This window comes from Drosophila mauritiana, chromosome 2L (assembly GCF_004382145.1).
Source record: "Drosophila mauritiana strain mau12 chromosome 2L, ASM438214v1, whole genome shotgun sequence".
NCBI classification, from domain to species: Eukaryota; Metazoa; Arthropoda; class Insecta; order Diptera; family Drosophilidae; genus Drosophila; species Drosophila mauritiana.
The window spans coordinates 1,563,355-1,575,593 of NC_046667.1; the positions used below are offsets into that span (position 1 = coordinate 1,563,355).

The 12,239-nt window shown below is 42.2% G+C and overlaps 2 protein-coding genes across 6 annotated transcripts in view; one reads left to right on the forward strand and one right to left on the reverse strand.

The window, feature by feature from the left end:
• The window catches only part of LOC117150946, a 50,000-nt gene that overhangs the window by 23,673 nt on the left and 14,088 nt on the right, over positions 1-12,239 (forward strand). The window lies entirely within an intron of this gene.
• LOC117150948 (coiled-coil domain-containing protein 96) lies at positions 3,029-5,349 on the reverse strand. The gene is made up of 2 exons (XM_033318121.1): positions 4,980-5,349; positions 3,029-4,917 (listed from the first exon to the last, which is right to left on the reverse strand). The coding sequence occupies exons 1-2, from the start codon at positions 5,158-5,160 to the stop codon at positions 3,122-3,124; spliced, it is 1,977 nt and encodes a 658-aa protein (XP_033174012.1). The 5' UTR covers positions 5,161-5,349; the 3' UTR covers positions 3,029-3,121.

The following is a 12,239-nucleotide window of genomic DNA, read 5'->3' on the forward strand; positions in this document are numbered from 1 at the left end:
TTTTGTAGAAAATACAAGAAAGACAAACACAGTGAAATCTAAGAAGCTCAGCTGCGTCAAACTGTGCAGTTCAAGGCTATTTCGTCTTAGCCCCAAGTCATTTTACTCTGGGCCAGAAAAAGTTGAAAATAGCAGGCCGAGATAATGCCGAAAATGCCTTTCTTTTCAACTACGACTTCTTCCACGTCTGCTGTTGGCCCTCTTATGTTTATTTAACACACTCGCACACACGCACATAAGGGCTAAAATGAGTTTGGGCCAAGAGCAATAATTCATTTTGACTTCCATTCTCGGCTGACTCTGATGGAAAACCTTTCTCCTCGTTCTATCGCCTCCAAATTGAATTCCAACTTAAACATCATTTGGCTATTTTGGAATGGAAACGATTTCGCACATGCCGGAGTGTTTGTGTTTGCTTATGTAAGCTGCCCTGCTGCGCTGCGATATTGATTACATTTTTCACCAGCTTTGAATATCTGTTCATTAGACTGGATTGATTTTTGGTAACATCTCACTATTTTCGTACACATTTATATTTTTTCCGATCTAATATTGTACATATACCTACGCTTAAAGTTAAGGATACAGAGATACTTATTTATAACACTTTTATGTTGCTCTTTGACAGTTAGAATAGCAGTTCTCTTTTGGCCCTATGATATTTAACTTATCGACCAGTCAATTGTAAACTTTCCCCTTAAAAATATTTGTATTTTTTTCTACTTTGCTCAACACACAATTGCTCAAATTATTTGTCTTTTTTATTTGTTTATCGCCATTTAGTTACAAAATAAGTTTTCTAAAATTCTGGAATTTTGTCACAAAACTTTTCCTACCATATTTTAGTTGGTTTATGGGTGGGAAAAACCCGCAGAATGGAAATGCGGGTTGACTAGTTTCCAAGTTCTTCTAAAGCTATTTGCCTGTAGAGCGTATGATAATCAATAAATTACAGTAACCCACCACCAATATTAATCACTAAAATCACTTACTTTATTTGCAGGTGAGTCTGCAAACTTTTAAGCTGACAAGTCATTGGATCTTGGGAATACGCACAGAGATAACAGACTGCCGCAATCAAAGTTGGTTATGGGGTAAGTGAGACGTGGAAATTGGCTCAACAATTTGGCTCAAGCTCAACACTTTCCCCGCCGCCACCCCCATTTTCCGCCCACTCCAAGTGTGACCTTCAAAGAGCGACAACAATGGCGCATCTTCTCCCATGTGCTTTTTACCCGGCGCGGTGTCTGCCTGCCTTTTTTTGGGTCATTTCCGCGATTTGGTTTTTGGCTTTTGCTTTCCACGATGTCGAGATCGAGAGACTTCCGTCTTAGCCTTGCACTCAGACCCCAATCTGAAGTGTTTACTGTTTACACTCGTTTTCGTTTAAATTTGCATTTTAATTTATTTGCCCGATGTCTTTGTTTTCCTCTCTGTTTGCCTGCACCTTTTCCTTTCTCGCCATCTCAGTTGACCATTGCACTATTCATGAAATTCCATTTGACGTTTTTGGCACTCTGCTTAAAACTTGGCTTAGAAGCACAGAGTGACCATGCACTGCAACGGTATTTCCGTCACTGTGCAAGGTCATACTGTCTTCACAATCAAAATCGATGTCGCGTGCTTATAAGTATTTTTCACTATTGTTTTCCATTGCTTTATCTTAAACACTGTAACTCCTAGTTTCTTTCTGTGCAATGCTTCTGTTACACTTAGTTATAACTATTTGCTGTTATTGCAGCCATTTGCCAACTGAGTCCATTTCTGTTTACATTTGGCCTTTTTCTGTCTTCCGGCTTCGCCTGTTTTACTTGCAATTTATGCACTGACCTGTTTCCATTAAAATTTCGTTGCCGTGGTGTCTCTTTTTCATTCTGCTCACATAGCTGTCTCTAATTAATTTCAACGTTCACTTATGAGACTTTAATGGCGAGCACTTGTTTTTACCTTTTAAGGGAACTGAAAACATCAAACGAAAGTTGTTTGCTGTAGTTTGCTGGTATGCTAATATATACAGCTTATAAAATTATTTTTAGTATTTTTCATTGGGCGAAATAATACGATATGTAAAAAGTGTCAAAATCAACTCCCATTCGAATTTAAAAAAGTGATATGTAATTCGTTGTAATGATGCTTAAATATTCCCAGTTTAATTGTTAATGTTCAGCATGTAAATGGCATCTGACTAATATGCTGAATAATTTAAAATGTATGCCGAAGGAAGTCCGCCCTTATTGTTAACATTTGAATAAAGGGTAAATGACAGTTCTGCCATATCTGCGGCACCATTTTTTTTTTTTTTTTGCATTTCTGTGATATCCTTCGAACGAGCACTAAAAGCAATTTATTTATATTTATTCCTGGCTTGTTTTGCCACTGTTAGCTTGTTTCAATTTATGGCGAATTTATGCTTTTAATCGTTAGCCTATTAAACGCGCCCTGACAGTCCATTCAAATCATGCTTAAAGCCCAGATCCAGGTTCAGAATGAACTTGCCCCCGATGCGGGCAATAAAAAATGTTTATCAATCGCTGCCACAAGCACGCCTCGAATGCTGCAATGCGAAGCCAAATTTAAATGAGCCGCAAAGCTCATTTAAAAAAATAAATTTTTAAAAATATATATCCCTGCCATGCACTTGCTGTAGGTAACTGCGTCAATTAAAAGCGGGCAGTTAAAAGTGCAATCAATGATTATTTCAAAGTGTCGCACACAGCCATGGAAACTTGGAAATTAATGCTCGTGGCCAAAAAGTCCATTAACATAAATCGCTTACAGTCAACATATTTTATTTAATTCTCTTATGGAATTATACGGTGATGCAATGAATATTAAAGTGTAGTGTTCTTGTGTGTGCTGAGATTAAAATATGTGGACATGCGATCTAGAGCAAGGGAATCTGTGCATATTAATTATTATTCCAGGCCAAGCCTTTGTAGCCAATATGGCAAGTACGTAGCGTGTCATTGTCAGAAGTACTTGTAGTTCATAAAGCTTATTGGTATTTCCAAAGAAAAATACAGATTGATAACATACAGAAAATCTATAATTTTGTCTAGTAGCCCAAAACAACGATGATATAATTACAATAGCTACAATCTATTAGGTGCAGTAGTCCCTCCTATGTCCAACCGCTGGTCTTCTTGGACAGAATGACCTTCTGCATGTGCTCATCTGCGGTATGGGTGGTGTGACTTCCGCCCGCGTGACGCGGAGTGCACTTGACCATGGGAACACCGGAGGCTCCTTTGGTCCACGCACTGGTGGAGTGAGGGAACTCGTCCTTGCGATAGTATCCCATGATGCCCGACTTGCGGATCTGGCCCAGTTCGTAGGTGACAATTGGACCCAGGCCGGTGGAACCCTTCGCATTGGGCAGCGAGGGCACCTTGGATCGCTCCACAGTTCGCATTACGCAGGTGGTGTCGCAGGCCAAACAGGCCAGATCCTGCATGACCTTGACTCTTCCGGCAGCAGCGGCACAGTCATCGTTGGTCATTTCCATGTACTTCTGGAGTGCCTCGGCTATGATCTGCACCCGCCGCTCGATCATCTCCCGGAAGTCCTTGAGACTCAGCTCCAATGCATCGATGCCCAGTGTCATTCGCAGATTGTCGATGATCTGCAGGACGTTCTTCTCGTTCAAACTGACAATGTGGCGCACTTCGCAGAACATCTGCTCCAACCTGGCCTTGTACTCCTCCAGTTGCTCCAGGGACACTTTAGTGGCCAACTGCTGGAAGTCCACCTTCTCGGCCAACAAAAGCTCCACCTCCGTCTTGTCAATCTTCACCTCATCCAAATGGGATGCCGATTTCTTGAGGACTTGTATCTGGTATACGCAGTCATTGAGGCGTGTCGACATGCTATTGGTAGCCTCTTTGTTGCTCGCCATGTAGAGCTTAATATCCCGCACTGTTTCCGATAGATCCTTCATCTGGTCCATCAGTCTCTGGGAGTCCTGTTTCAGCAAGGCTGCAGCGAGTTCATTAACTTTGTTGGTCAGCGCACAGAACTGCGACTTAAGATCTAGAAGCTCAGTGAGCATTTTCTCCGGCGAATAGCAAAGGGGCTGTTCCAATTCAAGTTCCTCCTCTTCCTCAGGCTTCTCCACCTCTGTGGGCGCACTAGACTCCACTGGGACCTCCTCCTCTGACAGACCCTCCTCTTCGACACCGTCCGCTATGTCCCCACTCGACCAACTCACAGAAACCTCATCACCAGTCGTCACCATCAGGACCCTCAACTGCTTGGCTATGTGACGGAGTAACTTAAACCTCTGCGGGTTCGGCTTGCGATCGATCAGCAAGTGGGTCATATTGTTCACCTGCTCCATCGTGATCTTCAGCTGGCTGGTGAGATTGCTCACAAACTGCTGAACCTCCATGGTGGCCTGCTCCTTCTGCAGTTCAATCTTGGAGAGTCGTCTTTCGAGACGCATTAGATTATTGGTAAGAGATCCGTCCGTTTGACTATGCGACTTGTCGCGACCGGAGGATCTCGAGGAGACCCGTGAGGCCTGCGGAGCCAGCTCCTCTCCCTTGGCCTCGGCAGGCACATCCATTGGTGCTTTTGAGGTATCTGCCTCGGGCTCAGAAGGAGGATGCTCCTCGGGAGCCGGAGTTGCAGATGGAGTTGGTTCGTGGTTGGAACCCACTGGTTCTGGAGTTGGTGCAGCAGCCTCTACAGGAGCTGCTTCTTCTGGGGCTGGCTCCTGTGGGGCAGGTTCCTCTGGAGCAGGCTCTGGAGCAGGTTCTGGAGCAGGCTCTGGTGCTGGCTCCGCTGCGGGAGGCTCTTCGACTGGCGCAGGGGGTGCCTCTGCCTCCTCGGCTGGTGGCTCTGCCGCCGGCTCGGCTGCTCCCTCCTCGGCATCCGCACCGGCGAAAAGACGGAACTTCGAGGTGTTACCCAAGGTCACTATTTAGAAAAACAAATACTAGTATCTTAGGTTCACTTAACAGGTGAACATTGCCACTCACGTAAACTGCTTTGCAAGCGCACATTGGCCACCATATAGTCTTCCTGCTCGACAACCTCATCGAGGACCTCCAATCGTTGGGCAAAGCACGTGAGCAGGACATGCAAAGCGTAAAAGTTAACGTGTCCTGATTCCGGGGACCCAATGGCAACGTCTATGAGTTCCTTATACGTAAAAGTCATTTCGTGTAAAAGTGCTCGAATTTATTGGCAGTTCCTGCGAATAATGATAAATTTTTGTGCCACAAATGTAAAGCAATATCGAAAATGCAGAGTAAACCAAATGTGAACTGAACCGAACGAGCTTGTTTTGTGAATTAGAAAAGGAATTCAAAGTCTTGATGGAAAATTCACAGCCTCGTGTTTCGGACCAGTTACTCAAGGGAATTTAATGAAAAACATGACTGACTTCCGTCAAGCTAAGTGACACAAAAAACCAAATTATAATTTTAGCGAACCATTTTCCCATATCCAATCCATTAAGTAAAATGTTATAGCAGCGGTTAGAGTAAACCGAAATTACTTGAATATTAAAGAAAATTATGTTATTAATTATATTCGCTTAAATTGAGTTACTCAACTCCCTCAAACTGCGCACAAACGATTTAAATTATTTCTCATTGGCTCGGTGCGGGTAAATACAAAATCTGTTTTGCTCGAGCTCCGTTTTGTGGCTGCGAAAAATGCTCCACAGCTATTAGGGCTTAATTAATTTTTACACCATTTTGTGTTTAATATTTTCTTCCCTGGCAGTTATTATGATTGCGTTCGGTTAATGAACATCATCAACACCATTAAGTTTAATTTTATGAAGCGGCTTCTTCGCTTTTATTTTGATCCAGCTGCAACCGAGATGCAAAATGATTGCGGACTCCTAGTGAGGATGATGCAATTAAGTGGAATCGACGAGAAGTGTCTTTCGAGTCGTGATTGTTCGCAATCCGATTGAGAGACTTGGCCATTATTAATGTTTCAATTAGTATCCGAGGAGCCGAGAACGAACGGCTTCATACTGGCAAAGTCTGAGCACATTGGCTACCTTTCCAAGGACACCAGAAACCCGCAGACTTTGTGAGATAGTCAGGAGCAGATTCCCATTTGTCATGCTCGCATTGCAATCCACTCGACTTTTGCGATGTGCGGGGCAATCGGCGGCCCTCAAATTGGATGGTAGTCAATGTTTGTGGCCTCGTAAAATCTAATTTAAATGCAAACGCAAATGTCAAAATTGTAGAATTAAAAATCACATTCGGTTTGATTCAGGCAGACAGACGTACCAGCATCCAGCTCAACTATTGCTCATGGGGAGTGTCTGTAGCAGCAAGCGGTAGACGGGGCGTATACGCAACATATTTTCAGCAAACTGTCACATCGCGTATACGCAATCAGTCGGCAGTGAGTCAACAGGATGCCACATATTGGTAAAAATTCACACGGATAGTAAAGTCTAAAAAAAAAAATAAGAAGCCATGAAGGGAAATCTAAAAAGCGTCGCTGGAAGAAATACCCTTCAGTAAAACTTAGGTAAAAACTAAATTGGCTTCAGTATTACATTGTATTACAAGTTGGTCTGAGAATTGATTTGATAAATTTATGACATGCTCTTTAAGCATTCATTTACTCCTGCATACCCGATGTCCAGCAGGGTATTGTGAAAAATAACGAAAATCCCTGGTTATCTGCGAGATGCGTTTGAAAGGTTTTTACATCAAACGTCAACTATGTTGATTGAACTGCCGGAAAGCTGTACACCTCTCATTCTCATCCCCTGATCCAGGATACATGTACCCGGTAACCAATTTGGGTGGCCATCAAAAATAACAAATTTTCACCAATGGCAAGCTAAATTTCATCAATATCAAATGCTGAGCGACCAAAAAAGTCTCAGACAAATATTGAAAAATATTAAAAAGTGTCAGGTTTTGGCTGTCATCGGATTATAAGCTTCATGATGTCGGACAACCGGTTTAAAGTTGAGAAGTTATAAATAAATTTTTAAGCGAATATCTCATGGTTACTGCAAATATTTCATTACAAATTGAAATTCGTAAAGTTTCATTTATGTGCCATGCGGTTTGTGTGCTTAAAATCTATACCTTTAATTTATGCGCAGACATCGAGCGACATGAAGGCAGCCAAAATTGCAGCTCGGGTCGCAAAAAGAGTTGGCAAAGAGTCCAGACAGACATTCTCGTTCTCATACACACACATACACGCACGCCGTTGCACAGGAAACGGAAACGGAAATATGCGCAATTTCTCAACAAGACAGTGTCTGCAGCTAAAACAAAAAGGGAGCTAAAGCGCCAGAACAGGAACTTCTCCTTGTCATTTTCATTTCTTCAACTTTCCTCAGAAACGGCAGAAGTTTTCCTCACTGTTTGAGTTCGCCTCAAATGTTTCTTTGTCTTGAGCGCATTTTTAATATCAAACAGGATTTGCCGAATGGAAAGTAAGTCATAGAGAAACTTTATATAATTATGCAAGTGTCTGATAAAACTGTTGGAAGTGTGTGCCGGCAATTTATGCATAATTAAAACTTGATTATGCGGTTTTCGAGCTGGCGCTGCGTTGGAGTGTACTTTTCGAATACTTTTTTAAATGAGTTCGGAAACTGTTTTGTTGACTCTGATTAAGATTTAAAATTTTCCATTAGCTTCATTCAATTTAACCATCGATTGCATCGCATGGAAAGTCTTTTCGTAAATCGCTCTCAATTGTTTGCCCTTCCACTTGAGCAAATTAATTGGATTTGTAATGGCACTTGGCCGGGGTGTGTGATTTTATGCTTTTGTCAGCCAAGTAAAATTTTGCCTTTCAAGCATTTGTGCAATAAATAAACTGAGAATCATATCTTGTCAATTATTGTGCAGCCAAGACTTTTCTTCGGCAAAGCGATGAGCAATTAGAGATGATTTGCCAACATTTGCATTTGGCACTTGGGTCAAATGCACAATGAAGAAGTTAATTCCCGCTCTGCCTCCACGTTTTCCCCAGCTTCTTCTATCCATACAATGGGTCATAAAGCCAAGTCAAGCGATTTGCTCGCAGCAAGTAGCCAAAAGCAGAAGCACAGCGAAACCAAGAGCAAAAGCAACTCCAAGCTGCCGGGAATCTCAGTTGGTGGCGAACAATGGACGGCGATAAATGGCAAGTCGCAATAACATTAACCGTTAGCCAGGCCCTCCCCCCATTTCCTCTTCTTCTTCTTCTACTTCGAGCCAAAAATGCCCAGCTGACCCAATTCGAATCGAGGCGCGTTCCCAGCTAACTCTCAACTTCAACTCTTTCAAACGGATCGGATTCAATCGCCGCAGCAACAACAGCGCCTATTCCATTTTGTCTCTGCTCCCATATTTGGAGCAGGCGCACACACACACACTCTCAGAATGTTGTGGAGACAGTACACTGGGAGAAACTATAGAAGGATTTGAAGAAAAAGGTTAGATCAGGTTATTACTCATGCTTCAAGCTCAAGCAGCTCAGCGCATATCAATGAAAATAAAATATATTTTAAGAGTGCTTTTTTGAATCTGAATCAGTTTTCTCCTTGTGTAGTGTTGTATGCCCATGCTGGCACTTATTCCACATTGTCTGCCCCCCACACACTCCCCTTGTCCCCTTGTCCACTGTTTGTGTGGCAAGCCGCTGACGTAATTTACTTGAACATCGCCAAATGCATTTCCTATTAGAGATGGCCAAGTGTCTCTGGCAAACTGGCAGTAAGGTGCGTTCGTCGTTACGCAAAAACTCAAATGGCAAACCTGAAAATGGGTCAGTGATGGAACGAGTTATGATGAGCTCGTTTTGCGGTAAGTGGGTTACACTACTGTCTTACTGTGATTAATTGGATGATTTAATCTTAATGTGCTGTTTCATCTAATAAAATATCGTAGTATCAGAATATCTATTGTATATGAATATTGTAAATAATATGTTAATGCCTTCTATTTGATTCCCATCGCTGTTAAAGAGCAGCATTGTTCAAGTAGCCGAAAATCTGACCGCAGTTAACTTGGCGCAAATGTTTGCCCCGATCCATCGGCCAACAGTGCGTATGTGTGATGTTGAGCAAGTACATACGTATCTATATTTGTCCACTGCCTTTGCGGTTGTTGTTGCTCTTCGGCTCTTCCAATTGGATTGCCAATTCCGTTGACCAACTTTTTCGTTGAGTTCTAGGCCCGGGCCATTTTAGCCTTAACTTCTGCTCTCTGCTTGCCAATTTAATTAGCCATTAAAAATGAAGAAGTCGTGCGTTTAAGCGGCAGCGAAATCAACGGCCACGCGCCGTATATTTTCCATAAATATTTTGTCTGTTCCGTCGGCACACATTTACAATATTTTTTATCATTAAAAAAGAGATGCCCGTCGTGGCGGATAATTTATATTTATGCCGCATCGGTCGGATGGCAGAGAAATTTACGCAGATTTCTTTGTGCCTCCGCTCGACACTTAAATTTATTTATGCTGATATGTGAGATTCGCTTCATCATCATTTCTCCGCCTCCCGAGTATCTGCCACTTAACACCTTTCTGGCAGCATCTGCCGCCGCACCCAGCCACGTTAATAAATGTCGGCCCCTCAGCCTCCGGACTTCTGGTGCTGGCCCCATCATCCAGCACCCATCTTCATCCCATTTTCCTGCCATGGCAACCTCCTGACAGATGGGTTGATCTGCGTGGCCTTAACTTCGCCCTCGGTCTGTCTGCCAAGGAACTGGCGAAACTGGAGGCGATATTACAAAGTTTTTAAAGCTTTAAGCCGGGCGAACGGTGCCCATCCAAATTGCAAATATTTGCTCCGGGCGGGGGAGGGAGAGGAAGAGCAACCAAACAAACAAGGTTTACAAGACTCATATCAATAATCCCATTTTGGCAGATTCTCTGGGTTTCACTTGAGAAACTGGAAAATCGGCTGAGCGAGGAAGAAGTAATGTTTCGCCAGCAGTCAAGCCAAATTAAATTTGTTTGCCACTTGCACCGACATGACAGCAGTATAATTTAGAGCAAGACTTAAAGGCATCGAAGTTTTCATTAATAAATTTATATTTAATAAACTGTACAAATACAATTACTACGAAATAATATGCAGTCCGTCAAATCAAAAAATCGTTGTTTAACTTCAAGCCATTTAAGTTAAGGTCACCTAATGAAGCGGATGTTGCTTTAAAAATATTAGCTGCCAATATGTACATTTTTGATAGCCCAACCCTGTTTTACATATTCCCATATAAAGAGATGATTTCATTGGAGCCAAAAAAAAATGTACGAAGGCGTCTCCATCAGCAACCCACACAGAAAATTTCCATTGTTCAGCATACATCATTACGTTTTATGGTATATACAAAGATCCATCGGAGTGGCTAATTGCTGGCAAACCATTGGCATCTTCAATTACAATTATTTGCCATCACTTTGCTGGGCTCAAGTGGCAATAGTCTGGCTGAAAACGTGAAAATACGGGTGCAGGTGGGCCACTTGAGTCTGCCTACGAGTATTCATAATTTAAGCCCATCTCCTTACTTATGCATACGACAACAGGTAAATTTGTAATAAGCCGCTTAAGACGCGTGCTCCCCCAGATTGCAGTCACATATTCACGAATTTACATACTACATATGAGTATATACAGGTGAGATGACAGAAAAATATGAAAGAAGACATCTAGTAATCCCAACCGCCTTCACCTGAATTCGCCTGATTTAAGCGTAATTTTCCATTTAATATGAGATTTTCCTGCAAGTTCCTATGGGGCTTATGAGGTAAGATGCTCTCGTTTGGGGAAAACATAATCCTCAGATAAAATCCATTTAATGAGTCTTTAATTATTTGCATCTTCAGAAATTCCAATATACGAGTATTTGGAGTTCCCGCAGTTGGTGTCTCCCATTTTTTCCAATGTGCTTTTCTTTTTATTACTTACTTTTAATTATTGAGTGGTGAAACTTATAATCCGCCTCAGTTTTTCGGTTTTTTCCGTTCGTTTTCGTTTTCAGCAATGAATATGCAAATTTGTCCAGCTTAGCGGCCTGGTGGATGGTGGATGGGTCTGGGCTTACTTTGCTGGCTTCCCATGGATATCCCACTATGCCCTATTATTATTTAAGGTCTCTGGCACTTGGCAAGGCCTTTGCATATTTTATTATGAATTTAAGAGGGAATTTCGAGCTGAATTACGGACTGTGGGCGGGGCAGTGGACGAGTGCTTATCACTGCAGTTTGTTGGCTGAATAATTCATGTACCGGAGGGCAGTGCAATCGCCCCTTTCTGCGAAAAGGACTTTTATGATTTTTATACTCCGATTTCCTTCATTTCATTCCGTTTCCCAGTAGAAGTTCAATGGAAAATTGAAAATCTCAACGAGCGACTGTGTGTGTGTGTGTGTGGGCTGCTATAATTCAATTTGCTGAGCAAAATAGTAAAAAAGTGGAAAATAGAAAAAGTTTCATTAAAATTCAACTGCATCAGCGAGATTGTAACATCCACACAGACAAACGAAGGTGGACCACAAAACCGCCAGCAAATCAATTGGAAGCGAACTCCACTTTTCACTCGCCCTTCGAATTCGACCATTTCATGCCAAATTGAATGCAAGAATTTAATTAAGCTCGCTCTGCCTTTTTTCCCATATTATTTTATTGCACATAAACAGAGCACATATCCATATCCCGGCTGCCTGTATGAATATCATTTGCAATATGTTTGCCTTACTTTTGTATGCACAATTTGTTCTTTGATTTATTGAATGGCCACTAGCTATGAATCCGCAAAAGCAGCTAACAATAAATTCATCGAGTTGGTCCTTCGGTGGTTCGACTAATGGCGTCATAAAACCATTTGCAAGGTGTCACTGCCACAAATAGCGAAATGGATCCAAGCGATTCTGTTGGCCAAGGGAATCTGATGTATCCACAAAAGGCAAGAATAGCTTTCGCCTTGATATCAGATGTTGCTAATAAAAATCAGCCGTCCTTAAAATTACTTCCTGACTTGGCAGTCTGAGGCATTCTCCAAAAATAACTACTTAATCTGCATCCACACTATTACCAAGAAGTTTAAGCCTTTAAATGGAATGTGTGGAAGCCGGTTAGTGTGGCGGCACTCACATCCAGCAGATGCCCTGCATTTGAGCACCGGGCCAAGTGCAGCGAAATGCCCTGGCACTCACATAATTCCTGCCCTCAAATGCAGTTAATACAAATTTATTTTGCACTCTTACATTTTCGGTTGGCCAAAGAGGCGAGAAAGGGTAGTTTTT